At 41.6% G+C, this 27,956-nt stretch overlaps 1 protein-coding gene and 1 long non-coding RNA gene across 2 annotated transcripts; one reads left to right on the top strand and one right to left on the bottom strand.

The window, feature by feature from the left end:
• The first annotated feature begins 273 nt into the window (after positions 1 to 273).
• Positions 274 to 27,023, top strand: MTA2 (metastasis associated 1 family member 2). Its single transcript, XM_077455848.1, has 18 exons — positions 274 to 419; positions 11,785 to 11,852; positions 13,011 to 13,104; positions 16,038 to 16,155; positions 16,626 to 16,689; positions 16,778 to 16,895; positions 17,113 to 17,215; positions 17,726 to 17,825; positions 17,983 to 18,171; positions 19,418 to 19,492; positions 20,580 to 20,638; positions 20,723 to 20,820; positions 21,404 to 21,543; positions 22,235 to 22,463; positions 22,557 to 22,646; positions 23,336 to 23,454; positions 24,521 to 24,672; positions 25,816 to 27,023. The coding sequence occupies exons 1-18, from the start codon at positions 392 to 394 to the stop codon at positions 25,982 to 25,984; spliced, it is 2,013 nt and encodes a 670-aa protein (XP_077311974.1). The 5' UTR covers positions 274 to 391; the 3' UTR covers positions 25,985 to 27,023.
• LOC143932746 (uncharacterized) lies at positions 23,060 to 27,956 on the bottom strand. The gene is made up of 2 exons (XR_013262983.1): positions 27,577 to 27,956; positions 23,060 to 23,710 (listed from the first exon to the last, which is right to left on the bottom strand). It is a non-coding gene; the product is annotated as an uncharacterized LOC143932746 (long non-coding RNA).

Genomic DNA, 27,956 nt, shown 5'->3' with positions numbered 1-27,956 from the left:
AAAAAGATGGCAGCCAGGCAAGTGGGTTTTTTTTCAGCCCTCCTGCTCACAAGTTTTCAATATTTCACTTTCTTTCTACTTAGAAGAGTCAGTGAGTGATTCGGTGCGGTATCTTCCAGCAGACACCCCTCAGCACCAGTGTCGGCATTATTCGAGACAGGAGACCGTCCTCCCCCTCCTCACACACATTGATAACATTCCGACCATTTCCGGCCTCCCGCGTCCTTGCCGCCGGAAGTAGTTCTTTAACCCTTCTGTTCTTCCGGAGATTCTCCCCCTTCTTTTTTTTTTTTTTTTTTTCTTTGCCGGAAGTCTCCCCTTTTCTTCTCACCCTGACGGGCACCGGAAACACACTCGGCGCCCCGAGTTATTGTGCGCGGGAGAGGCCAAGATGGCGGCCAATATGTACCGGGTGGGCGGTGAGTATTGGCGGCAGAGTGCGGGGAGAGGAGGGAGTCCGGTGAATGGTGTGTGTATACAATGAGCTGTGTGTGTGGCGGGCGGGGGGAGCCTCCATTGTGCAGGCCGGAGGGAGGCCAGGCCGCCGCCGGCCGGGAGAACTACAAGTCCCAGCATTCCTTGGACACATGCCGGCTGAGCCGGTCTTCCTCTTATGGAGACCCCTGGCCGGAGTAATGAGAACAGTCCAGTCTGGGAGATTAGAGGCTGAAATGTGGAGGGTTTGTTGTGTCGGTTGAGGCCCCAGGACTGCCCCTGATAGAGGTGTGTGGAGTCCATACCTGAGAATACAGAGAGAGCTGGGGGAGGTGTCATCACCACCTATTTATTATTTCCTGGGATTATAAATCCTGGGATCAGACCGAACACAGGAACTCAATGTGTGTTCTTATTCTCACATTTATTTCCATAATTGAACGTCCAATAACGCTCTATTATATGAACGCGATGTGAGCGTCCAATAATGTTCTATTATAGGAACGCGATGTGAGGGTCCAGTTATGCTCTATTGTATGAACGCGATGTGAGCGTCCAATAACGTTCTATTATATGAAGTGATGTGAGCATCCAATAACGTTCTATTATATGAACGCGATGTGAGGGTCCAGTAACGCTCTATTGTATGAACGCGATGTGAGCGTCCAATAACGCTCTATTGTATGGACGCGATGTGAGCGTCCAATAACGTTCTACTATATGAAGTGATGTGAGCGTCCAGTAACGCTCTATTATATAAACGCGATGTGAGCATCCAGTAACGCTCTATTATATGAACGCGATGTGAGGGTCCAGTAACGCTCTAGTATATGAACGCGATGTGAGGGTCCAGTAACGATCTAGTATATGAACGCGATGTTGAGGGTCCAGTAACGTTCTAGTATATGAACGCGATGTTGAGGGTCCAGTAACGTTCTAGTATATGAACGCGATGTTGAGGGTCCAGTAACGTTCTAGTATATGAACGCGATGTTGAGGGTCCAGTAACGTTCTAGTATATGAACGCGATGTTGAGGGTCCAGTAACGTTCTAGTATATGAACGCGATGTTGAGGGTCCAGTAACGTTCTAGTATATGAACGCGATGTGAGGGTCCAGTAACGCTCTAGTATATGAACGCGATGTGAGGGTCCAGTAACGCTCTAGTATATGAACGCGATGTTGAGGGTCCAGTAACGTTCTAGTATATGAACGCGATGTGAGGGTCCAGTAACGTTCTAGTATATGAACGCGATGTGAGGGTCCAGTAACGCTCTAGTATATGAACGCGATGTGAGGGTCTAGTATATGAACGCGATGTGAGGGTCTAGTATATGAACGCGATGTGAGGGTCTAGTATATGAACGCGATGTGAGGGTCTAGTATATGAACGCGATGTGAGGGTCTAGTATATGAACGCGATGTGAGGGTCCAGTAACGATCTAGTATATGAACGCGATGTGAGGGTCCAGTAACGATCTAGTATATGAACGCGATGTGAGGGTCCAGTAACGCAATGTGAGGGTCCAGTAACGCTCTATTGTATGGACGCGATGTGAGGCTCCAATAACGCTTTATTGTATGGACGCGATGTGAGCGTCCAATAACGCTCTATTGTATGGACGCGGTGTGAAAGGTGATGTCGGTGTGTATCAACCCGTCAGTAATCAGCTGCTATTATTACAGTTTACGGGTCATTTAGATCCATGCATGTGTGTTTCTGTAGCGTTAAGCAAATGTGCTGTCATGCGTCAGTGTGCAGCGCTGATGTGCATTTTGTTTTATTCAGTGTGTGTGTGTGTGTGTGTGTTTTTTTTTTTTTTTTTTAAATGAAGCCATTGACCAAAGCTTGTTGGTGTCTGTGGCCAAGGCTTGTTCTGTGTTGTGATGCGCAGCTATTGGACTCTGTGGGTCTCCCAACTCACTAAAGGCCATAAAAGAACAGACGTGTTGTATATTTGCATATTTCAGAATGCATCGTACTAAAGGGCTGGGAGCAGACGCTATTTTTATTACTGGGATGTTAGACACATGCGTTTTAGCACATTGCAATGAATGCATTAACGCCCGACAGTGTAAACGCCTCAATTTAATCTGGCCAGTGTTGATTCTTAAAGGAGAAGTCCAGTCTGAGCTCGTTTTGGCTGGGCTTCTCCTACGGTTCACAGAAGTGCAATTCGTTTTGCACTCCTGTGACCCATTTTCAGCAGAGAGCGAACATCAAAGGAATCCGTCCAGGCACCATGTCATCCCGACAATAAAGTCTGGATCCGCTAGGTGCCTGGACTGATACTCGTCTCGGCCTCTCAGCCAGCCGCTGAGAGCCTGACACGACCGCTCTGTTCCTCCACAGCTCAGCACTCCAGTGAGCGCAGCAGTGGAGGGGGGAAGGGGCAGCGCGGAGCGCTGCTGATTGACAGTCTGCAGCTCTCTGCTCGAGGAGCTGTGAAAACCGAGCCATGTGCGATCATTCTGCTCTCCATGCAGAGGCAGTGGACATTTTAGTTTCATACCTATGTGAATGCAGCATCAGATGCTGCAGCTCTCTAAACTCCCCCCCCCCGCTCTGTACTCAGAACCGAGCCACCGAACGTTACAGAGCCGTTTTCACAGATCCTGCCGCATGCGGCTCATTTGTGAGGCCTGTATTGTTGATAATCCACATTCCCTGGTAATAGAAAGTGTTGTGGACAGAATTCTGCTGTGCCTCCACATGACAAATGTTGATGCCTGTCAGAAAATGGGTACAAGGCTTACCTGTAGGTACCGTGAATATCTCCTAAATTTGCACCATTTAGGAAATATTCACTGTATCCACATGTGCCAACGTCATCATAGAGCTGCACGATTATTCGTTAAGAATCAAAATTGCAATTCTTTTATCTTCCTGATTTTGAAAACAGCATTTCCCAATTCTATGTAACAAGTGCAGAGAGTTCTCTGACATCTGAAAAAAGAATAAAAAAATCCTGGCAGCCCGCCAAGTTTTATCACAACACTGCGGATATACATATATAATGTGTATGTATTTTTTTATTTTATTATTTTTTTTTTTTTACAGAGACCCTACAGGATAAAATGGTGGTTATTGCAATATTTAATTTGTGCAGTGGTCTTTCAAGCGCTATGTTTTTTTTGAAAAATACACTGTAACTGCTTGCCCCCCCCCCGCCCACTGTCAAATGATGGCGGGGCGGTGCAGCTCTTATTCCGGATGCCGTCATATGACAACGGCCCAGAGTGGCCACTCTCGCGCGCCCTCGCGCCGTGTTGTTAGGACACAGCGCGACCCTGATCTGTGTCCTCGGCTCTTTAACCATGTGATCGGCTGTGTCCAATCACAGCCAGTCACATGTAAACACGGATATGTCGGTAATCGGATCTCCTCGCCTTACACTGACGGAGTGTGAGGAGAGGAGAGCCAGTGGCATCTCCTCACAGGGAAACATCTAGGGATGTAATTAGGGCACTGATCATCAGTGCCTTGATTACAATACAGTGTAACGATACAGTGCCCACCACTGCCCGCAATGCCACAAATCAGTGCCCATTAGCCATGCCAGTCATTGCTGTCCATCAGTGCCCATCAGTGTTGCCCATGAGTGCCGCCCATCTGTAACGCCTATCAGTGCGGCATATTAGTACCACCTCATCAATGCCCACCTGTTCAGCCTATCGGTGCCATCTCATCAGCGCACATCAGTGAAGGCGAAGAATTACTTTTGGTCTTTATTTATTTTGTTTATAAAAAACCCAGTAGTGATTAAATACCACCAAAAGAAAGCTCTATTTGTGGGAAGAAAAATCATTAAAAAAATTGTTTGGGTACAGTATAGCATGACCGCGCAATTGTCACTTAAAGTGCGACAGCACTGAAAAATGGCTTGGGCAGGAAGGGGGTGTTAGTGCTTGGTAGGCAAGTGGTTATGATTTAGTGATTTAGAGCTTTCCATGCCTGCAATAGGTCAGTAAACTTGGACCAAATGTTCTGACATCTGAATTCAACAGCTGTATGCTGGTTCCAGGTCAGCGCCCTGGAAGGTTCTGGGGCAGCCTGGCATCTAGCAGAGATTTTACTCGTTGCAGGTTGCCTTTACATTGGTCTTGTCACTACCCCATGCGCAGCATCTCTGAAATATTTGGAAAATCAGGCTGCCTTGATGAAGAGTGAGCCTTGAACCCCCAAAACATGTTGGCTTTGTCTTCTGACCTTTTATCAGGATTAATACTCTTACCTCACTTGCACTAACTTGTGGCACTCTCGTCCTTTCACACTTTACTGAAGATCTGGTAGTAGTGGCTGGGGGAGTTGTCTTTGTGATCTGAAAAAAGTGATGAGGGTAATTTAAACAGCAGGGGAGTGTATTTCTCTTAAAAAAACAAAAAACAAATCATGTCTCTACTCAGCAATACAAAATGTTTTCTATTGTTTTTTTGTCTTTCAAAAAAAAAAAAAAAAAGGCATCAAGTACTAAAAAATACAAACACCCTACACCACTCTATATTCATTCACCACACTACAACCTCTCCCATTCACAAGATTCCATTCCAGCTCGGGGCCAATTTAAAAACAAAATGCTCCAAGGGCTAGGCAGCAAGGCACACCAGTGTTTTAGGTGTGGAGAGCCATAAAAAGCTGCGGCTACCGGCAACCTGTCATTCTAGTAAACAGGGCCAGCGGCTGCACCTAGCTGCTCATAGTCACAGCAGATATCAGAAGATTCCTGCCACTACAATTTACACCAGCCTCAATCGCCAGTGTGAATGTAGCCTTAGAATGACTCCAATAAAAAAAAAAAATAACCTTTTAAAATGATATAGGGGATTGTGCAATATGGCCTTTGCAATGCATTTCTGGCAGTATTATTGTGTTATGAAGTCTAGCACCAAATTCAGTGCAACTCCTGCAACCCTTTGGAGAACATTTAGGCTGGGTTTACACTTAAGACAGATTTTCCCACTCACAGCGTCCAGTGTGTCCCTGTTTTCTGTTTCAGGGATGAATTACTCTAATTTTTGCCTGAATTTGGGCCTGAAACAGAGCCAAGGGCACGCTGGACTCCTGTGCAGTTCGCTCCGCAGCCATTCCATAGAGAGCCGGTCACAATCTCCTGTCATGCAAATTAGATGCGAAGAAACACACATCCAATTCATATAAGTGTGAACCCAACCTTAATCGTGTGCAACAGATTGACATATTTTTTGCTAATATATTGTTACAACTAGAGCAGGTTCATTAAGAAATATGACCATTTTGGAGTTAAGGAAACCATCTGTAAATGAGACCAATGTCATGTTGGAATAATTTGTTCTCTCTCATTCTGGTGTTTTTCAAGAGGTGCCTCTTGAAAAAGCAACGACAAAATGCATCTGGGCGGAGCAGGAAGTGATGTCATCCCGCATAGTACTCCAAGAAGTGATGCCAGTGTTTCATCAGATTTGGCGACCCGTCAGAATTGGTAACGGAAGTGACGTTTCATCGCTGCCATCTTTCTACACCCCACACTCGTCCACAGTAAGGCTACAGTGGGAAGGGGTGAGCGGACATCTTTTTACACCCACCATAGTTTTGACAGTAAACTGAGGCTATATACTACAATACAGTACTTAGAACTCCATTTTGACTATTTTTAGATGTTGAATTTTAAAAGCAGCGGCAAGCCTGCTGATCTCACAGGTTGGCTAATCTGACAGAAGTTTGCTGCTTTTAAAATTCAACATCTAAACAGTCAAATTGAGTTCTAAGTACTGTATTTCACTATATAACCTCAGTTTACTGTTATAAATGAGTGTAAAATGAAAAACTACTGTGGGTTTAACAAGATGTCCGCTTGCCCCCTTCCCACTCTATCCTTACTGTAAGTAAGTGCGGGGTGTAGCAAGATTGCGGTGACGAAGCACCACATTCTGATGGGTCGCCTAATCTGATGAAACACCAGAAAGTCAGGTCTGAATAGGGAGCCACTTGCACAGATTGTTTGTGGTGTCCGCATCCCATAGAAAACAATGCTGATTTAACCTTTGTGCAGGGCAAAGCACTTTACAATGTGAATGGGCATTACTTATGTTTTTATGGGCACGTTTTAAAATAAAAGGTAAAGCTTTTCTGCTTTCTCTATGGAAACCTCTTATATGAATGGAGATGTATTGGTGAAAGGAGTGGAGAGGATCCTGGTTTGAGAGTGGCCTTGGTAGGAGTATACCCCTGGGGCAGCATAAACATTTAATTACTTATCTGGTTTAGGTAGTTATGGTGATTTAGTGAGTCCTTTAATATAAAGGAGGAGAATTGCTGATTCTTCTCATGGATGAATTAGAGTGTAACTTTACCCTCCACCCTCAATATTTCTTTTTTTTTTTAAGCCTTACCTACCTGGTAGCGCGTTCTGCTAACTTTTGATACTCACCCCCCCAGCGTATCCAGCGCTGTCAGCTGCGAGCCTCTTCTTTTCTGGCATCACTCGGTCCAACGCTGCCATGTTTCCCCCTTGCTAGGCTGCTCCCTGGGTTCAGTTGGCATGCCTTCCAATGATGCGATGATATGCCTGCCCCCTCCTTTTCTCAATGAAAGGCTGTGCCTCCTCCCAGCGGGATATGTGACATGCATATCCTGGGAGGCACAGCAGGCAGTGTGTGCATTGTTTGCCTAAGGGGAATGACATGCATATCCCGGGATGCAGGGCGAAAAAAAATTAATAATAATATATATATATAATATTTTGTGTATGTATAGCAAACCATCAACCCTTTTGCTGCTTGGCGAAAAGTGCTAACCACTGTGCTGCCCAACATTGAGTTGTATGTCTCGTGAATGCTGTTAGCCTACAGCTAAAAATGCAGAAACATATGCATTATGTGTTTTAGACTCTGGGAAGGTTTGTGTCTGTTCACACAAGCATATACTGTATTTGATTCCTTGTTATAATTTCCTGGATTGTTTAGGATTTTTTTATGTAGCCACAGGTCGTGATGTCTTTCCAAGTGCTGGCAGGTCAAAATGAGAGCTTTTCCTTCCTTTGTTCTACTTTTTATTTTTTTTACTACTTAAGGACCGAGCCTCTTTTTGAGATGTGGTGCTTACAAGTTAAAAATATATATATATATATTTTTTTTGCTATAAAATTACTTAGAACCCCCAAACATTACACACTTTTTTTTTTTTTTGAACACCCTAGAGAATATAATGGTGGTCATTGCAATACTTTCTATCACACCGTATTTGAGCAGCGGTCTTACAAGTTCACTTTTTTGGAAAAAATACACAACAGTGAAGTTATTTATTTATTTTTATTTTATATTGTGAAAGATAATGTTATGCCGAGTAAATTGATACCCAACATGTCACGCTTCAAAATTGCACCCGCTCGTGAAATGGTGACAAGCGTACCCTTAAAAATCTCCATAGGCGACGTTTAAAAAATTCTACAGGTTGCAAGTTGCAGAGTAGGTCTAGGGCTAAAAAAATTATTCTTTTTTTCTTTGTATTTTACCTTTTTTTTTTTTTTTTTTTTTTTTTTACACTTTAAAAAAAAAAAAAAAATTGTTGCTTTTATTCCTATTACAAGGAATGTAAACATCCCTTCTAATAGAAAAAAAACATGACAGGACCTCTTAAATATGAGATCTGGGGTCAAAAAGACCTCAGATCTCATATTTACACTTAAATGCAGTAAAAAAAAAAAAAAATTGTCATTTTAAAAAAATTGCCCTTTTAAGAGCTGTGGGCAGAAGTGACGTTTTGACATCGCTTCTGCTCTGCATTGTTATGGAGACGGGTGGGGACCATTTTCCCCTCACTCGTCTCCATGCCCAGCAAGGGTGAAGGTCCGATTGCTCCGGTGCCCTCCGCCGCCTACCGGATCCGTCGGCAGCAGCCGCGGGCACGGAGCATGGCGGGAGGTAACACAAGGATACTGAGGTTATGGCAGCTAGCTGCTGCCATAACAATGATATCCCCCGTCAAACTTAGGACGTATGTCAGCGTGCCGCGGTCCGGAAGTAGATAATGAATATAAAAAAATCTTTAGGCCCGGAAGGATTTCCCATTTCCTGATCAGACCATTTTTTTTGTGATACGGCACAATGTTAATGCCAATGGTCCCAAAAATGCATCAAAATTTTCCGATGTGTCCACCATAATGTCGCAGTCACAATAAAAATCGCTGATCACCGCCATTACTAGTAAAAAAAAATTAAAAATAAATATGCCATTATAACTATCCCCTATTTTGTAGACGCTATAACTTTTGCGCAAACCAATCAATAAACGCTTATTGCGATTTTTTTTTTTTTTTTTTTTTTTTTTCATACCAAAAATATGTAGAAGAATACATATCAGCCTAAACTGAGGGAAATAATGTTTTTATATTTTTGGGGAATATTTATTATAGCAAAAATTTTAAAATAATGTGTTTTTTTTTTTATTTTTTTTAATTGTCCCTTTTTTTATTTTATTTTTTTTTTTGTTAATAGCGCAAAAAAATAAAAGGAAAACGCAGGGCTGGGAAAAAAAGGACGGCAATTTTATTTGGGAGCCACGTCGAAAGACCGTGCAATTATCACTTAAAGCGACAGTGCTGAATCGCAAAAAGTGCTCTAGTCAGGAAGGTGGTAAATCCTTCCGGGGCTGAAGTGGTTAAAGCATAGGTACACCTTTTGAAAAAAGCAAACATTTGTTGCTGGTAAAATATGAACCTATTGTTTTATTTTCTCTAAGGAGCCTGTTGAGCATTGCACCCACGATCAGCAGATCACAGGTGCAATGCCAGGCTCCTGCAGACTCTCAGACTCTTCAAATTATGGCAGCAGGCGTGGGGAGAAGATTCCCTATCCACTGTCATTGGGGGGTTGGGGGAGTGCATGCTGAACATGTTACACCCTAAATACAGGTGTAACATGCTACGTTGAAAAGGTGAATTTAGCTTTTAAAGCTGCATATACTTCCATTGCTACAATCAGCAGAGGAAAATGTGGACATCTGGGCTCATTCAGATTTCATCAAACTAAAGAAGACTGTGTCCAGGATGTGGCCAGATATAGGCAGATGCATGTCTGCATCAGGCCAACTTTGGGGTTTTTTACACACTTGTGACATCCGTTTTCTTTCTGCTGCAACTCAACATATCAGTCTAAGGCCCCTTTCACACTAGAGGTCTGATTGGGTCCGCCTGTCTGTTTTTCAGGCAAGCCAATCGGACCCTCTATTCTCTATGGTGCGGTGGATGTAAACTGTCTGTTTACGACTGCCTACCTCCAATCCAATCTGGCAAGCATAAATGGAAGGGAATTGGTTCTTCTCCATCTGCCTGGATCGTATGGCAGTTGAGTGTAAATGGGCAGCCAGAGCAGGCTGTGTCCGCTCTGCAGAAACTGAGCAGACATGGACCTGTGATCTTTCTGCTGAGCAAACCCAGCATTAGGAAGAGTCCGGCCCCTGGTAAAAGACAGATTGAGGGGTGTCTGTGTGAAAGGGGCCTTAAAGTAATCGCAACTGATAACATTTTATACCATAAAAGGATAAGTTCTCTTTGCAAAATTTTTTTATTTATTTTTTTTAGTTAAAAAAAATGTGCACTTATTTTTTGTTGCAGGAGCCTGTAAAGTACTGTACCAGTAATCAGTAGATTGCTGGTGCCATGCAGGTGGAAGCCAATGCATTCTGACAGGAAGACTTGAACTACCACATCGCCATGTTCGTTCATTGAAAGCTACAAGCTGACCCCTGCAAAGTCTGCTGGACCTTGTCGTTTTCAATTCACAGCAAATTGTGAATGGGTGGGCGGAGCCCCGCGTGGCTGCGTCTTTTTTGAATTCTGGCAGCAGAAACTGGGAGAAGATCCCCAGTCTGCTTTCAAAGCTGGGATCAGGGGGAGGTGCGGGGGCCGGTGCATTCGTAACTTGGATATGGGTGTAATGTGTTATGAAAGGTGAGATTCTTCTTTTGGGATGGAATTGTTTGGATCAGGTTATTTTTCCTGTTTTTATGTGATATTTAGTAATCCAAAAAGGCAGAACAAATTTTAATGTTCAAATGTATATATTCCTGCACAGTGTGATGTATGACCAATTATGTGTTTGTGTACACATGGGGGGTTATTTACTAAAGGCAAATCCACTTTCCACTTGGAAGTAAAGTTGCTGTAGATCCAAGGGGGTCATGAAAGGAAAATAAAAAACAGCATTTTAGCTTGCACATGATTGGATGATAAAATCAGCTGAGCTTCCCCTCATTTCAAATCTATCCCTTAGATTTAGAGCAACTGCACTTGCAGTGCAAAGTGTATTTGCCTTTTGTAAACAACCCCCATGGTGTAGCTTTATATTATTAAACTGCTTCCACAGTAAAGTTTTCTTCCAAGTAGCTCTTTCAAAGGTCAGGTAGTTGCTTGTAACCATTTTCAGAATCTTTTACTTGCCTGAGAACAAAGCCTTCCAGTAGTGCTCTGTTACCGCTGACAGGACTTCCATCTTGCTTTGGCCTTTGTTCTGTGTTTGTGGGCTCCAGCAGCTTGAGAGGCCAAACTTGCGCATGCTCATCGGAGTCCTGACCATGGCACAGCGCTCTGGAGGAATGGCATGGGTATGCCGTTCCTTCAAAGCATATGTGCCGGTGATGTCACCGATTCCTAAACGAGTGGTTAATCTCCTAAACAGTGAACATTTAGAAGAGATTTATTTTACCTACAGTCAAAGTGGTTGTAAACCCTTACAAACCACTTTGACCTACAGGTAAGCCTAGATTAAGGCTTACCTGTAGGTCCAATAAATATCTCCTAAACCTACACGGTTTAGGAGATATTTGCCGAAAGACAGGCATCGCTGAGTGCGCTGCAGTTAACGGCAATATATGCAGCGGCCCGCGAGTGGCGGCTCCCATGCGCGAGAGTGACGTCATCGCGGCTCAGACGAATGACAGCGCCGGAGCGAGACCCACCAAGAAGATGGAGGCTCCGGATTACAGGGGACAGTGGTGACTTCGCGGGCTCCTGTGTCAGGTAAGTGACACATAATGGACTACTATGCGATGCATAGTAGTCCATTATGCTTTACCTTTGCAGGGAATCAATGAGGAAGTAAACCCATCAGGTTTTACTTCCTCTTTAAGCTTACCTGTAGGTAACAGTCAAAGTGGACTTTACTATAGCCAACGCTGTCTAAGCTTTCTGCTGGGATATTGAATACACTGAAAAACTGTGTTGCCCACGTGCAGGCTTATTGTGTGTTTTTTTTTTTTTGTTTGTTTGTTTTGTTTTTTTAGATGATGGAGCATGCATCCATTTTGGTGATTTACCATATGAAGCTTTAGGTAATTTTCATCCTTTTTATTTATTTTTATTTTTTTCCTTTTCAGATTATGTGTATTTTGAAAACTCTTCAAGTAACCCGTACCTTATTCGTCGAATAGAAGAACTTAACAAGGTAACATTTGCTTTTGTGAACTTTTGTAAGTTGCATGATCTATATCATTTTACTCTCAATTTATGACTTCGAACTTGCATGGCTGAAATTAGGGTTGCGCCAATACTGAGGACGGCTTTCACCTGCTTTATTGAAATAATACAGATTGGTGCTTGTCACTGCCCTCGCCGCCGCACCAATCACCCCCGACCGTCCCCTGTGTGCTCCTAAGGATCCCCTCCATGTCCTTCTGTCTCCTCCTCCTCCTCTCTGCCCCGTGCCCTTTTCCAGCTCCCTCGCCCCGTGCCCTTTTCCAGCTCCCTCGCCCCGTGCCCTTTTCCAGCTCCCTCGCCCCGTGCCCTTTTCCAGCTCCCTCGCCCCGTGCCCTTTTCCAGCTCCCTCGCCCCGTGCCCTTTTCCAGCTCCCTCGCCCCGTGCCCTTTTCCAGCTCCCTCGCCCCGTGCCCTTTTCCAGCTCCCTCGCCCCGTGCCCTTTTCCAGCTCCCTCGCCCCGTGCCCTTTTCCAGCTCCCTCGCCCCGTGCCCTTTTCCAGCTCCCTCGCCCCGTGCCCTTTTCCAGCTCCCTCGCCCCGTGCCCTTTTCCAGCTCCCTCGCCCCGTGCCCTTTTCCAGCTCCCTCGCCCCGTGCCCTTTTCCAGCTCCCTCGCCCCGTGCCCTTTTCCAGCTCCCTCGCCCCGTGCCCTTTTCCAGCTCCCTCGCCCCGTGCCCTTTTCCAGCTCCCTCGCCCCGTGCCCTTTTCCTCAAAGTGGACATGTCTGGGGTGTGTTTAGACCCCTAATATTTCACCAAAGCCCCCCCCCCCCCAACAGGGTTAATAAAAAAAGGTAAAAATTTGTAATATTTTTTAAAAAAAAAGTAAAATAAAATTACAAATAAAAGTGTAAAAAAAAAACAAAAAAACACTGTCCACTCCCCCCCCCCCCCCAAAAAAAAAGAAAGCATTGAAAAAAAAAAAAAAATTATATATATATATATAGTAAAAAAAATAAAATAAATACAAATAAAATTGTAAAAAAAAGAAAAATTGACAGTCCGTGCCACCTGTCTGTGCTACTGTCACCTGACAATAAATAAAGTATTGATAATCGGTATCCGCGGGTACTCGTACTCAGTCTTAAAAAACTGTGCAACCCTAGCTGAAATGTGTCCTTTCTTTTTATAGACCGCAAATGGTAACGTAGAAGCCAAGGTTGTGTGTCTTTTTCGTCGCAGAGACATCTCCAGCAGTCTGAACAGTTTAGCAGACAGCAATGCACGTGAGTATCTGTTACTATTTCAGTTGTGTCTTTAGTATCAAACATTTCAATATGTCAGAAAAGATCCATATATGGGCTGGTTGGACACCAAGGATGGCACCTTCAGAGATCAGCAGTTTAAGTGCTTGTTCCAGCCAGCAAATTACTTTATCTGTGTCAGAGAATTTCTCATGCAGAGCACAGAGGCCTTAGAAGTACATTTGAGTTGGGACTTGCCTTTACCACAATTTGTGGCAATGAAGATTGTTCACCAGCTTTGATTGCTATTTTATTGTGTGTGTGTATATATACTTCCGTAAAATTACTTGGTAAAAAGGTGGAAGTAAAGGTAAAACCTAACCAACTTTAAACTTACTCTCGGCCATGTTATAGGCCTAATCTATCTAACCCTGTAAATTTAAAAATAAAAAAAGCACTATACTTATCTGTTCTGCAGCCACCCTGGTCCGGTCTCCAGTAGTGCCCTCTGTGTGCAGGAGAAAACTGACAACAGCTGGGAAGGGACGCCACCCATAGAGTTACTATGGTTCTTCTGTTGTCTGCTGCTTCTCCTGCACACTTCCACATGCTGAAGCCGCTGCTGACAGCTCAGTGTAGGACTGGACCAGAGCAGCTGCAGAATAGGTAAGTACAGGGCTATAAAAGTTCAGCTTAGGATGTGACTGGGAATAGGTTTAGAGTTAGTTTTTGCTTTTACTTCCACTTTAAAGGCTCATGCCTATAACATTGAACCTCTGAGAGATAATTTATGCATATTAGGTAATGTATTGTATTGTTAGATCCATATCTTTTCTTTTTTTTTTTTTTTCTTCGGCTTACCATGAAGTTGCTAAACGTGCGTAAACTCTTAAATATCTTTTAGCCTTCTTTTAGGGTATAATAACATAGGCAGGTTAACAAATGCACTTCTTTCCTGAACAAAAGGTTTAAATGGCCACAATCCTTCATTGCAAAAGTATATGAACCTAAATGACTAAATGTCTAGGAGCAAGAAACGGCTTGACATTGCGGACACATTTTTAGGATACTAGTTGCCTAGCTGTCTTGATGATCAGTGGCTTCCAAACTTTGGGAAGCTAACTAAGCAAATGTACATAATAGGATTTCATATTTCACTACCTGCACTGACTGTGATGTGGGCAAGTAATGCAGTCAGAGGAATTTTACTAAATATGAAGCAGACAGAATCTGAGTAGCTTTGCATAGTAACCAATCAGTTTGTCTTCAGTTGATTCAGTTAAACATTGAAAATGAAAGCTCGAAGCTGATTGGTTGCCATTTACACCTGCTCCAGATTGTTTTCTCCAGTCTTAGTAAATTCCCATCAGTGTCTGTAAACATTTGGATCAGGCCAAACAGCAAGCATTTTCAGCAGTTTACAGGTTTGTTGGCTCAATTTTCCTATGCTGTGACAATAACTTGAACTTGGATGTTCTAGTCAGTGAGACCAGATTAAAGGTGTGGTTGGAAGGTGCCCTGCCCTTTAAAGAAGGAACACAAAGTGTTACTAAGACTGCTTTACTAAAAAATGGTTTGTGCTTGTGAAAACTTGCCAAAAAGCCAAGTCAAAAGCAATTTCAGAGAACCTTTAGAAGAATAGTTGTTGTTGTTGAAAAGGCTGAAAAGATTTGGGTGTTTACCAATCAACCAGCTCATTCACACTGGCACTTTGTTATTACACGCAGGCTATGTCATTTGCCAACGTGCATGGCATTAAAGTGAACCTCTATCCGGATCATGCAAACTAAAGTGTTAACAGATTTTGAACAAGAAGTAAAAGCACTCTAAACCAAGCCCCAATTCATATCTATAAGCATTCTGCGGAAATGTAATTTTTTAAAGTTTACAACACAGGTATTGTTTTTTTTCTATGAGGGCAGATCTTGGCAGCCGGACAGCCCTCCAATGTAAACAAACAGCAGATGTTTCTAGTCACCAAATGAAACAGGTCTTTAGAATCTTTGTTGTGATCCTTAGGAATAGATGGCCTCAAATTAAGCTTGGTAAGGATAGCTTGTATTAACCCCTTTGCTGCGACTAAACAGACTTTTTTTTAATTTACCTTTGTGACCTCTGTTTCTGTACGTGGATAATGACACTAATCGTTTAAATTAAAAAATAATTAAAAAGTACCTTTTTCATCATCAATATACAGCTGTCACTTGACCCAGATCTTTCCCAGGCTGTCTGCAGGGAAACCTAAGCAGGAGGAGCTTCTAGTCCTCTGCTGCTGGTCACATGTTCAAAAACAAAAAAATAGTCTTTGAAATACAGAGTGAAAATAGTTCATATCAATAAACTGTTGTAAATTGTCATACAAATATATATGAAATAAAATCTTTATTATTTTGTGGCAATAACAGTGTGGGTGGATTTCTGGCAGTCAGTCAGTTTCACACCCCTCCAGCTTCTGTCTTGGAATAAGAGGGAGGCGAAGCCTCCATTAATCTACATGTAATATCACACCCCCATTGTGTTTAGCTGGTTAGTGGGCATAGAGGAGGGGGGAGTGAGTGGGCTGTCATTTATCGCTGTGTGTCTATAGTCACATGGGCTGCTCAGAAGTGATGGGGAGGAAATGCTTGGCATAGAAACTGTGCAGAGCTGCCACCATGGCTGCAAAATCTCTAGCTGAATTGCGGACATGAACAGAAGGTGGAGATGGAGAACAGCAGGATCAACCAGGTTTTTGCAGAAAACAAATCTTGTAGTGACTGAATTGAGTATGAACAGCATGTAATACAACATTTATTGATTTTTTTTTTTTTTTTTTTTTTTTTTTTTTTTAATGATGTGGGTTAAGTGACACTTTAAGGCCCTAATAAGCCTCCCGTTATGAAGATCCTGTGTAGTATTTATATACAAATAATTTTACAAAGTGAATAACTGTCAAGCATTTTTCTGTTTATCACACTAATAATGCCTTTATACAGGAGAATTTGAAGAAGAGTCCAAACAGCCATCTATTGTTGAACAACAAAGGCACCAACTGAAACATCGAGAACTTTTTCTTTCCAGACAGTTTGAATCTCTACCAGCAACACATATCAGGTAAAGCCAAATTTATTGATCCTTTTTTTTTTTCTGCATACTTGTAGCATATGTATTGACTAATTGGACAGTGGTTTTGTTAAATCTGTATGCTACAATAAAATGGAATGAAATCTACTAATTTATTGGTTTGCCAAGGCATGCCCTTCAAGATTATTGACGCAGTTGACCGCCAACATTTTAAACCTTTTAAATGGCTGGTGTCATAGTTGATTTTGTGTGCAGCACCATGATAACTGCAGATCTAAATAGATACTAAGATGGCACCATCTTTGGCTGTAAGACAATACGAGGGTTTAGTTCTGCTTTAAGATGTAATTGTATAATTGGAGATGTCTGCTGGGAAAAGGGGCTGAGAGATAAGGTAATTGTTGCATATGGAAGGTTTAGGTTGTTCGATAATCCCTAGATCTTTTAATAATCAACTACCCTTGGAAGACTTTGTTATATGCCTGCTATCTTCTGTACAGGGGCAAATGCAGTGTAACTCTGCTGAATGAGACAGATATTCTAAGCCAGTATTTGGAGAAAGAGGTAAGCTTTTTACGTTCAGTTCTTTTTGCAGCATTCTTGTATTCTGTTAGTCAACTTAACCAAAGTCCTCATTCACTTTTGTCTTTAGGATTGTTTTTTTTACTCGCTGGTGTTTGACCCTGTGCAGAAGACCCTGTTGGCTGATCAAGGAGAGATCAGAGTTGGTTCCAAATATCAGGCAGAAATTCCTGACCAGCTAGCTGAAGGTTAGTAAATGTAATACGACATCTTCCCCCCTACAATTGTACAAAATTATTTTGCTGTCGCAAACCCATACATTTATTACCTTGGGGTGTTTTTACGTTCACTTATCTACAACCTATCCCCCTTTTTTTTCTAATTCCATTTTTCCCATGGCAAGTAACATTCCTATTTTTTCCATCACTTCAAGATATCCTTTTAATGTTTGTTTTTCCTGTATAGGTGAATCTGATAACAGAAACCAACAGAAAATGGAGATGAAAGTTTGGGATCCTGAGAATCCTCTGACAGATAGACAAATAGACCAGTTTCTTGTGGTTGCCAGGTAACATTTTCTCATCCAGAAACTGAGACAGGGCAGCTACATTACTTGTTTTCCCTGTCATGGCTCTATGGACCACTTCAGCTGTCCTTTCCAATGAAGTTAAAGTGGAAGAAGTCTAACTATTCTTAAAACTGTTCCCTCCCCCTCCTTCTACCTATCCTTCCTAACCTGTACAAAAAAAAAGATGTGTCCATTTGCCTCTCTTTAATCGCTGTATTCCAGTAAAGTGGTCCAGCAGCTTTGGCACAGGGAGTGCTTGACAACGGCTGGAACTTCCATAAGATGTTACATCACCCATAGACTCCCATGGCCCAGCAATTGTCAGCACTCCCTATCTGCAGGATCACGTGACCGCACCAGAGAAGTTTAAAAATAATTAAGTACACAGATCTAGGTAGGAGGATGAAACCTTTTTTACAAAAGATAATGATAGCATTCCTCCAACTTTAAGGATTTATAGAAGCGGCTTTTTTTTATTCTTCCTCTCATTGTCATTCTGTTTATCTGTAGGGCTGTTGGCACATTTGCAAGAGCATTGGACTGTAGCAGCTCAATCAGACAACCAAGCTTACACATGAGCGCAGCAGCTGCTTCTCGTGACATTACATTGGTATGAATCACATTCTTCATTTTTCCATGACCAAATATTTTTGGGGTGCTTAAAGCTACAAAGTAATCCTATTTGGCATTTTGCAGTGCTTTATCTATTAAAAAAAAAAAAAAAAAAGAAGAAAGCTCAGACTTTTTTTTTTCTTTTTCCTTTTTAGTTTCATGCAATGGATACCCTACAGAGGAACGGTTATGATCTTGCTCGTGCCATGTCGACACTTGTCCCTCAGGGTGGTCCAGTTCTGTGCAGGGATGAAATGGAAGAGTGGTCTGCATCAGAGGCCATGTTATTTGAAGAGGCATTGGAGAAATATGGAAAGGATTTCAATGACATCCGACAAGACTTTGTAAGTCCTATTTTATTCTGTTTTTATTTTCTAAATTTTATTTAGGGGCCCTCTGCTTTTTGTAATATTTTGGTTTTCATCATTAACGGATGCATACTTTTTAAAGAAATCAAGCACCCAGCTTAAACAAAAACCCTTAGTTTTAGTTAGTCTTTTTTTCTTTCTCCGCCATCCAGGTGGTGACACAATCACAAGTCAAAGTATGGGGTTGATTTGAATGTGTTAAAGAGGGAGTCCACCCAAAAAAAATTATTAAAAGCCAGCAGCTATAAGTACTGTAGCTGCTGACTTTTAATAAATGGACACTCGCCTGTCCCAGGGTCCGGTCAAGTCGGCAGCTGAGTCCGATCGATCGCTCGGCTGCTTCCGGCGCCATTCTCGGTGAAGGAATCAGGAAGTGAAGTGTCGCGGCTTCACTTCCCGGTTCCCTACTGCGCATGCGCGAGTCGCACAGCACAATGAGAATTGTCCGCGCTGTCTCTGAGACCTGTGTGTGTCTCAGCAGACAGCGCGGTGGGACAGGAAGAGGCATAGACTCCCGTGGGAGTCTATGCGAAGTGGGTTAGCTTTAAGTACCGTAATGTTGTATATATGTATAAGTCAGCAGGTATCCAAATACACTAGTAGCATCTTTAGAAAAATAATTGTAGTTTTCAGCAGGATTAGTCTTTATTTGATGATAAATCTGCTACATAGCTTGGTAAACAGTGACAAATCGAGGGACCATGTACATAATAAACATTGTCTCGCTTTGGGGCTGATTTGTAAAGCGGCATAATAGCCTTACCTATATATGCGGCACAATTCAAATCGGTACAGCGCCGACTTTGTGGTGCCGCATCGATTTGAAAGAGTAGTTCCTGCACTACTTTTGGCAATTTCCTGTGCAACTTGGATAGAGAACTGTGCATGAAGCCACACAGATGTCTTCCAAGTCACACCTGAAGTCGCACAATTTCAAAGCCGCATTTAATGTGAACGAAGGCTACATGTGTTCACTAGAAAAACTGTATACTTTCTTTTTAACATGCCCTTTACGTCCATTATACTTGGGCTATTCAATCTCCTGATTTGATGGCCATAAGCATACCACTACTCCTTGGAAGTAACACTTGTTCTTTTATGCCAGAGATACTTGTATTCTATAGCAATTCTGCTAACTTCCATTGTTAACCAACTGGTTCTTTAAAATTTGCTTTAGATATTATTTTTTCTTTAATTCTGAAATGATTTCCTCTTTTTCTAGCTTCCCTGGAAGTCTCTGGCTAGTATTGTTCAGTTCTACTATATGTGGAAAACTACAGACAGATACATCCAACAGGTAAAATGTGGCTAATTACAGAATAAACTGAGGCTTATTTAGAAAAAGTTCATATAAAGTTGGAGAACTTGTCATTGTGTCCAGTTGGCTTTCATACTTTAATTTCTGGCAAAATTAGACAGGGTGCCTGATTGAGGCAAAAAAGAAGTTCTGGACAGCTGCACTCTGGAATATAGCCTTTATTCGTAAAAAATCCAACAGATACAAGCCACAGCAAAAAATGGGGAAAAACGACTGACGCATTTCACACTTAGCGCTTAGTCAAACCGATGACTAAGCACTGTTAAGTGTGAAACACGTCAGCTTCTTTGCCCCATTTTTAGCTGTGGCTTGTATCTGTTGGACTTTTTATTAATAAAGGCTATATTCCAGAGTGCGGCTGTCCAGAACTTCCTTTTTGCCTCATGTTGCTATATGCTTATCTGGCACCTGTTGTTCCAGTTCCGAGGAGAGTTCTATATCCAGATTTCCACCTGGAGCGATGATCCCTTTCCTGGCACCCGATTTATTATAGTTAATTCCAAGTCTTAATAGATCTTTTAACAAACTAAAGGTCAGTTTTAGGTAACCTTTATTGGTATAGAGCTGCATTTTACCCGCAGAGTACATCTCATTAACATGTCAAGAAAGAAAAGGCCTTGTGGTGCACACTTTTTCCTAGCTAGTTCTAAGACCGATCCTTTTACAGGACCGGTAATGAGTCCCATGTGTGTTTGCCATTGGACTTTCCTAGTAGCCACTTCTCAGTGCAGCTGGTTAGTCTGCTGTGTCCATGTGCCAGAAAGCCAAAGTTTGTGATTTCAAATAAACTAGCACAGATACACCACAACAGAATGGTACTGTGTGTATATAAATAATGGTAAAAAAGTGCCATGTCCTAATAACTGTTTATACTTAGGATTATGGACTTTACAGGCACCATGTATTAAAAAAATAATTTTATTAACAAATGTACATTTTTCATGATTCTTTCTAAATACAATCATGATTTACCTTGAAAATGTAGGTGTACCCCCACATTCTCACCTCTAGTAATTACAATGAGAGGTAATGCAGAGTACATCTTAACCTTTTTATCTTTCTTTAGAAACGTCTGAAGGCAGCTGAAGCAGACAGCAAACTGAAGCAAGTCTACATCCCAACTTAGTGAGTATTACACATCCTTGTATATTTGCTATGCGTACTGTGGGTTCATGTATGATCTGTAAATCCCATGTCTTTTGGTTTTAGCACCAAACCGAATCCCAATCAGATTATATCTGTTGGATCTAAACCTGGACTTAATGGAGCTGGATTCCAAAAGGGCTTGACTTGCGAAAGCTGCCACAGTAAGTCAATATTTAAAAGGCTAAATACACATATGAAATACATATAGGGAAACTGTTCCACATGCAAAAGGATTTGTTTGTCTCTCCATCCAGTCCTGATATATACACGACTCTTTTTATACAACCTTTTCGGGGCGCACAAAAGACATGATTTTTCTCAACTGCACTTGAGGTCTTGTACCACCCCCCCCCCCCCCCCCCCCCCAGCCCGTGGCTGCACAGTGAAAGGAGAAGCAGCAGACTGAAGTGCTCCTCTGTTAGTCTTCTCTCCCCATGGTTTGGGCATGCTTCTTGTTAGAAAATAAGCACTGCAGCACAAACTGTTTGTCTCCTTGTGCCACTTCTTCCTCATCTAGTAAGAGGATGAGGCTAATTGCATACACTGTATGCATTTAAATTTTTTTTTACTGATGCATTAAAAACAGAACTGCATTCGCACGTGTGTTTATATCTGACTGAATTATTTTAACTTGAAATTCTTGGCAGATTCCATAATGTTTTTTTTCATTCTCTGTCTTGACTTTACATTTTGGCATGTCTATGTCTTTGTACCCTCCCTATATATTCTTGTTTTCTTTTACAGCCACCGTTTCTGCACAGTGGTATGCATGGGGTCCTCCTAACATGCAATGCCGCCTTTGTGCATCTTGCTGGATCTACTGGAAAAAGTATGGTGGGCTAAAAACACCAACACACCTTGAAGGTGCAGCTAGGAATATTGGGGTATGTGTATATTTTGATCACTCTGGGCGGTTTTAAAAATATCAAGTGTAATCTTGTAGGACTGTATGTATTTTTTTTTCTTCTGGGGAACAGTCACTGTTGGAGTCTCTGTGTGTAGGATGATTGGTTTCCCACCTACCCCTATGTAGATCAAAGTAGGCAGTTGGAGTTCTTAGTAGGCAAGTATGTTGCCTTTTAAGTAGTAATGCTGGCCTCTGTCCATCCATCTGCAGCCACCATATATTGAAAGATTTTGTCACCACACTCTGCCTTAAAGGGGTTGTAAAGGTAAATGTTTTTTTCACCTTAATGCATTCTATGCAAAAATAGCTTTTCTGCCATGAATTTTAAGCAAGTACACAACCTGCTTCTGAAGGATAACTTTAGAGATGGGTACCTCATTTTAATAATTTAAACAAGTGACAGAGCCCCACATGGGGTTTACATTTTGGATATATAATTTAAAGTTAATTTTACTTGGTAAATCTTGCCTCACATGGTGTGTTACAAAGAGATGGTAAATATGAGGGTAGGTATTACACATAATAAACTCAAGCAAAGTTTTCAAAAACCAGTATATGTGTTGTACAACAAAAATATTCATCAAGGATCTAAAAACTGTAACAGTAAATGGATAGCATGAGTAGACCTGCTTGTATGACCTGCAGAAAAATTTAATTTCTGGTTTCAGGAGCCACATTCTCGTGGCCACCTTTCTCGGCCCGAAGCTCAGAGCATGTCACCATATACTACCAGTGCTAACCGGGCTAAACTGTTGGCAAAGAATCGGCAAACCTTCCTTTTGCAGACGACCAAATTAACTCGTATTGCACGACGCATGTGCAGAGATATCTTGCAACCTAGAAGAGCTGCACGTCGACCATATGCTCCTATCAATTCCAACTCGATAAAGGCAGAATGTAAGTTTTCTTCTTCTGCTTGGTTATAATTTTTTGTCTGTACTTTAAAACTGTTCAATGCAGGAGCTGAATTTTATTTCTCTCTTTCACAAGGCTCTATTCGACTACCAAAAGCATCTAAAACTCCACTAAAGATCCTGCCCTTGGTGCGCCCTCCCTTAGCTGCCATTGTGAAAGAGCTAGGTAAGTACAAGAACCTTACACCTAGTAGCAATAAATTAGAACTCTGGTTTCAGTACATACATGTCCTAGGTCATGTTAAAGTGCTAAGCTCAATAGTACTTTAAATTTGACAACAAAGTTGCTGTCACATGACCAGTCCATTTTCTCCTTTCAACTTGCTCTGATCAAGCTGGGGGCTGTAAATGGCAGCGTGCACCTCTGACTTCACTGAAGGGAGCAGTGGCCCAGGAATTGCATGTCTCGTTGCACCTTGGAGTCAGAATGTTGTTCCTGAGACTACAGGGGTCATGTCTAACAGCTGGTCTGGAGAGGGAGCCTTCCACAAGAATAGGTCTCGGAATTGCAGACAGGCAAACAGGATGCCCTTCATTACTGAAGGTAAGTATATAAAGGACAAAAACAAAATACTGAAGTTCTTCATTGAGTACATTACTTTTTTTATTCCTCCATAAATGCAGTACAATACATGAAAGTATTTTTTTTCTCATATGCCCAAATACAGATGGCCCTGTCTGTGATACTGTGCAGACACAGCTTTTCTCCATTTGTCTGTGCTGGATTGATAGAAGGGCTGCTTGGAATAGGCTGCCTGTCAAGGTCACTAGCTGTACTGTAGATTGAAACAAAAGCAACCCCCTGTGCTATTTGCAAAGTATTGTTGCCTAAAGCTCCCACCCTCTTTCTTTCAGCTGCTCAAGCACCACTCAAGCCTAAAACCCCACGTGGAACAAAAACGCCAATAAATCGCAACCAACTCACTCAGAGTCGTAGTTTGAATGTGTTACCCACAAAAAGAGCATTTGAAGCTGTAAGTATTATGTTGGTACTGAAGGACAACAGAATAAAGCTGATTTTTTTTAATTTTTTTTTTTTTTTTACATAAGTCCCAGCTTGATTAGTACTAATCCTTCATTTCTCATGTCTGGGTTGCCACAAATTCACTGTAGTAGTCATTGCTACATACAGTCAGCATTGGTCTCTTCAGGCACTGCTCGACCCACTTGCTTTTTGTATACAAAACACAGAAGATCACTTGCTTGGTACATCCGCCATTCAGAGAACCCCTATTGAAAAAAAAAAATGGATGTTCTCTAATTTTCTGTGAATGGAGGCTGTGCTAAGTGAAACCATTCCTGGAGTTCAACTTTAAGTCAGACATTTATGTTTATAACCTGTAGTGGATGATTACAAAACTTGCTGTTTTAGTACGGATCTATACTTTATGTTAAAACTGTTAAGTCTTGCTGGGGTAGGTAGTAAAAGGGTTGAAACACTTTCCTTTCCTGGATAAAATGCTTCTCTTATGTATAAAAGTCTAGAGTCTATGATAGCCCAGGTTTTTGTACATGTGCCTAGCACTAAAGAGCCAAGAGCAGTGTTTTCTAGAGGAAAGGTGATGTACTTCAGAAATGTTATTACTCTTTGTTTATTCATCCTAACCATGCTGATAATGGGTACGTTTACTAAGGAGTGTAATATGTTTTTTTATTAAAAAAACAAGTTTTCCTTCTTTATATAGTACTATAATATAATCCAGTTACAGGAGTACATAAACCACTTCCATAAATTTTCTACAGCAGAGTTGGTGGTCCACAATAAGTTGTTTCCCAACCTTATTAAAAAAAAAAAAAATAGGTTTGGCAGCCAGTGCTATAAACTGTAATAGATATCCAAACCTGATTGGTTAATCTAAAGGATCAAAAGACAACAGTGAAGTGAAGGGGTACATCGTGCAATGATTTTAGGTGGTATATTAAAAATAAGCATGATTGTCATGTATTCTCAGGTTTGTTTCTTGGCTAGATTTCTTCTCAGTAATTTTTATGTTAAATATAACTTGTATAAACCATTTATATACAAAGTTTTGTCTTTAGGTATCTGGGGTTGGAGTGGTACCTCCTTTTTCTGCCAATGGCCGCTCCTTCTCTGGTGTCCGTTCCAGCTCTCAACCCACTGTTAAGAGGCAGAAACTCAATCTTGCTGATGCCCCTAATCCTGTAGTGTTTGTGGCTACAAAGGATACAAGGTAACTGTCTTGCTTCTTAATTATTTTTTTTCCATATGAAAGCCCATTTCCAGCCATACTTATTTTGGACAAAGTAGGGAAGGGGATAGAACCAAAGTTCGATTTTCATTGGCTTTGTCCCTGTTGGAGAGATTTCGCCTCACTTCCGATCAGGAATGGAAGTGATGGGAAATCTCTTAAACGGGGACACAGACATAGATGCAATTTTAATTGAGTGGGGAAGGGTTAAAACTTCAGACGAGAGGTTTTATTGCCGTCTGTTCCTTCTCATCCTGGTAACAGCCACACCTGATATTTATTGTATGGGCATTACAGGCAAAGACAGTTAGGGCTCATTTACACTTGCTTTGGCTTCAAGACACATTAAAGCGCCTACTGCTTCAACATGCTTTTATGATGTGTTTTTGATGCTGCTGCGGTGCTTCCATAAAGCTTTGGTGATGCCTCTGTGATGTGCTTTTGAAGCTTGACAGATGCCCTGTGTGTGTGGATATCTCATACCTGCAATTTCTCCAAAGCAAAGCTAAAGCTGAATTAAAGCCTCTCAAAAGCTGCAGGTGCTTCAAGCGAGCTTTGTCATAGCGTTTTATAGAGGCTTTGAAGACGCTTGGAAGCACCACTAAAGCGACATGGGGTATAATTTTTGAAGCAAGGCCGACGCAAAGCAAACACAAGGTGTAAACTGGATTGTAAGCTAACCATTTTATTTGGTGATGGGCTTTGACTGGCATTTAGAGAGCTTTAACAAAGCCTGTAAGAAGCCTTGTTTTGAAGCAAGTGTAAACTGGCCCTAAGGTAAAATTTCAGTAGCTAAATTAAAATAAATAAATTCTGGAGTTAAGCCAGTCATAGTTGGTTCAGCAGGGACTGGCCGTGTTTCAAACAATGTATGGGAAGGCCTTATTTTACCCTGACTGTTGATGGAGGAAATTTGTTTTGTTTTTTCTTTCCTGCAACCTGCAGTTGCAGGAAAGAAAATTGCACTGTCTATGGCAGGCTTTAGACTTTAAATACTACTGCCAGTTCTACAGAATTGACAGCACATTCTTATTTTAAAAAAAGTTAGGGGTCAGAGGAAGAACTGTAGCTCTACAAACATGTATGATGATTTATCAGTTACTCTGTTATTTTATCCTTTTGTAGATGCTTAAGAAAATCCCTTTCACACATGGAGATGCGCCGAGCTGCTCGTCGCCCCAATCAGCCCCTGAAGATAAAGCTACCACTGCCTCCAAGAACAGCTGTGCTTATGCCCTCACTTGCTGCAGCCCACCCTGCCAGCACAAGCGAACCTATCGTTTTGGAAGACTGAGGGACTAAAAACACCAGTTTCTATGTAGAAAGAAATTCCTGTCCCCTTCTGACCTATATCAAGCCAGTACTCTTCACCATTACTTAACAGACAGTATATGTGCTTGAGGATGGAAGACTTCCTTTGCTCACTTTCCCTAATAAAGATGTCAACGGTCCAAATCCAGAAAGCCCAACTATCCCAACCTAGCAGCGACGGGCACGTTTTTGCTCTTTCGCATCTCCCATTTACACTTTTCCCTTGGTCCTTTATTTTAATATATATATTTTTCTTCATCTAACTTCCATGAATTGTTGGGGGGTACTCTTGCTCCCTGCTCATATCCCCCCACCCTTTTTTTTATTTTCTTGTTTAGTTTTGCTTTTTTTTTGTACAATGGAAAAAAAAAATTAAGGTCCATCAGTAAAAAGAAACAAAAGAAAAAGTGTCCTGAAATTTTTGTGGAAGGTATGGGTGGGCATGGATGGTTTTAAATAATGCAAGTTACAGGGGGATTGTAATACCGTACTGTCTGAATATAATGAAATGAATAAAATTGTTGGTTAATCTGATCTGAATATCACTATACATAGAAAAGAAAAACCGTTATTTATTGACCTGTAGCGTAGGTCATTATACGTGATTTTATGTTTGAGAAGGATTCATTTTGTCTTGAATGCTCTGCTTCACTGGGTATAAGATGCTCAGTCTTTATGAATGAAATGTTAAAATGTTCTTTTCAAAGCCTGCTTCCTGCTAGGTGTTTTCATAATGGCTGAGGTGGACACATTTCACACTGAGATGTACTGTTGATTAGTGTGTAAATTTTACCTTCAAACCTGCAAAAAGAATGTACATTAAATACCAAAATATTCTGCAGTAAAGCTTTCAGATGTTTAGCTTGAAAGCATTTACTTGTGTGAGGGAAGTTTTGAATAGCATGTATTACTTTTTCAGGAGCCATATGTAACAAACCAATTTTGTAATGATTACTTTTGCTTTAATTTTTATATTAAACTTGAAGCTGAAATCCAGCCTTACCTTCAGGCTTGTACAGTCATACAGGCTCCTCTTCTGTACTGAAACGGTTTTACTCTGATTTCACTGCATACTTTATGCTTCTCACAGTGTGCAATAGAAGCTGCAGCAAGTCAGCGCCCATCTCATTTTCTGACCGAAGGACATTTAGCATCATCTAGCTCTTTCCTCTCCTATCTTATGACCCCTGGTCTGCCTCTTTCACTAATGGATTTTAATTCCTTCAATTATGAAGGTTCAGCATCACATGTGGGCATTGTCTAGGGTGGTCTGCATGCAAATGCAGCCTGCCTAGGAACACCCTCTCGTCCACTGTTAATATTTGCATAAATCCCTGCAAGAGCCAGCCCACGCCTTCCATCAGGGTGCTGTAATCCATTCAGGAAGAAAGGTTCCAAAGCCTAGCATTGGAGGTACAAGTACAGCACCTTGCTGGTCCTGCTGATAAACCATGAGTCTAAAATAAGGTATGTAAAGTAGGCCAGGTTGATTAACATTTCATTATGTTGATGAAGGGAACGCAAAATATAAGCAAATAAAACTTCAGTTTAAAATGACCAAAGCCAACCTCTCACCTCTAGTTAAAGTGTTTCTGCAATAGCTGTTTTGTTGCCTTCCTCTCCAGCCTCTCTCTCACTTTCTTCTTTTCTTTCCTCTACTGGTATATCTGCTAAAACCTAATGCAATATTGTGCAGGACACAGCAGGCTATAAAGATCTGGCTAACTTTTGTAGGACTGTATTGAAGCGATCCGCCATGTCGGGCTAGGCATCGGAACCTTGATCTGAGATTGCAGAAAGCTTTTGATGCCACGCTGAGTGCTGCTGCATGTGAGGTGTTGTATCGTAACTCTGCTGCAGTCTGAGGATCCTCATTTGGGGTCATCAGCCAGGGCTTTTGGATGTAACTGCATCCTCCTGGAAGGAAAAGAACATGAGCAAGCAAAGTTAGTAAA

Source organism: Lithobates pipiens, unplaced genomic scaffold (genome assembly GCF_037356315.1).
Source record: "Lithobates pipiens isolate NorthernLeopardFrog02 unplaced genomic scaffold, aLitPip1_a1.2 Scaffold_10, whole genome shotgun sequence".
Lineage (NCBI taxonomy): Eukaryota > Metazoa > Chordata > Amphibia > Anura > Ranidae > Lithobates > Lithobates pipiens.
This window is presented reverse-complemented; position numbering and strand designations above follow the sequence as displayed.

Excerpts from the sequence above, each read along its gene's own strand:
- MTA2 (XM_077455848.1), top strand. The coding sequence starts at position 392 with ATGGCGGCCAATATGTACCGGGTGGGCG. Across the intron at positions 11,853-13,010 it reads GAATAGAAGAACTTAACAAG|ACCGCAAATGGTAACGTAGA; the intron begins GTAACATTTGCT and ends TTCTTTTTATAG. Across the intron at positions 22,464-22,556 it reads CAACTCGATAAAGGCAGAAT|GCTCTATTCGACTACCAAAA; the intron begins GTAAGTTTTCTT and ends CTCTTTCACAAG.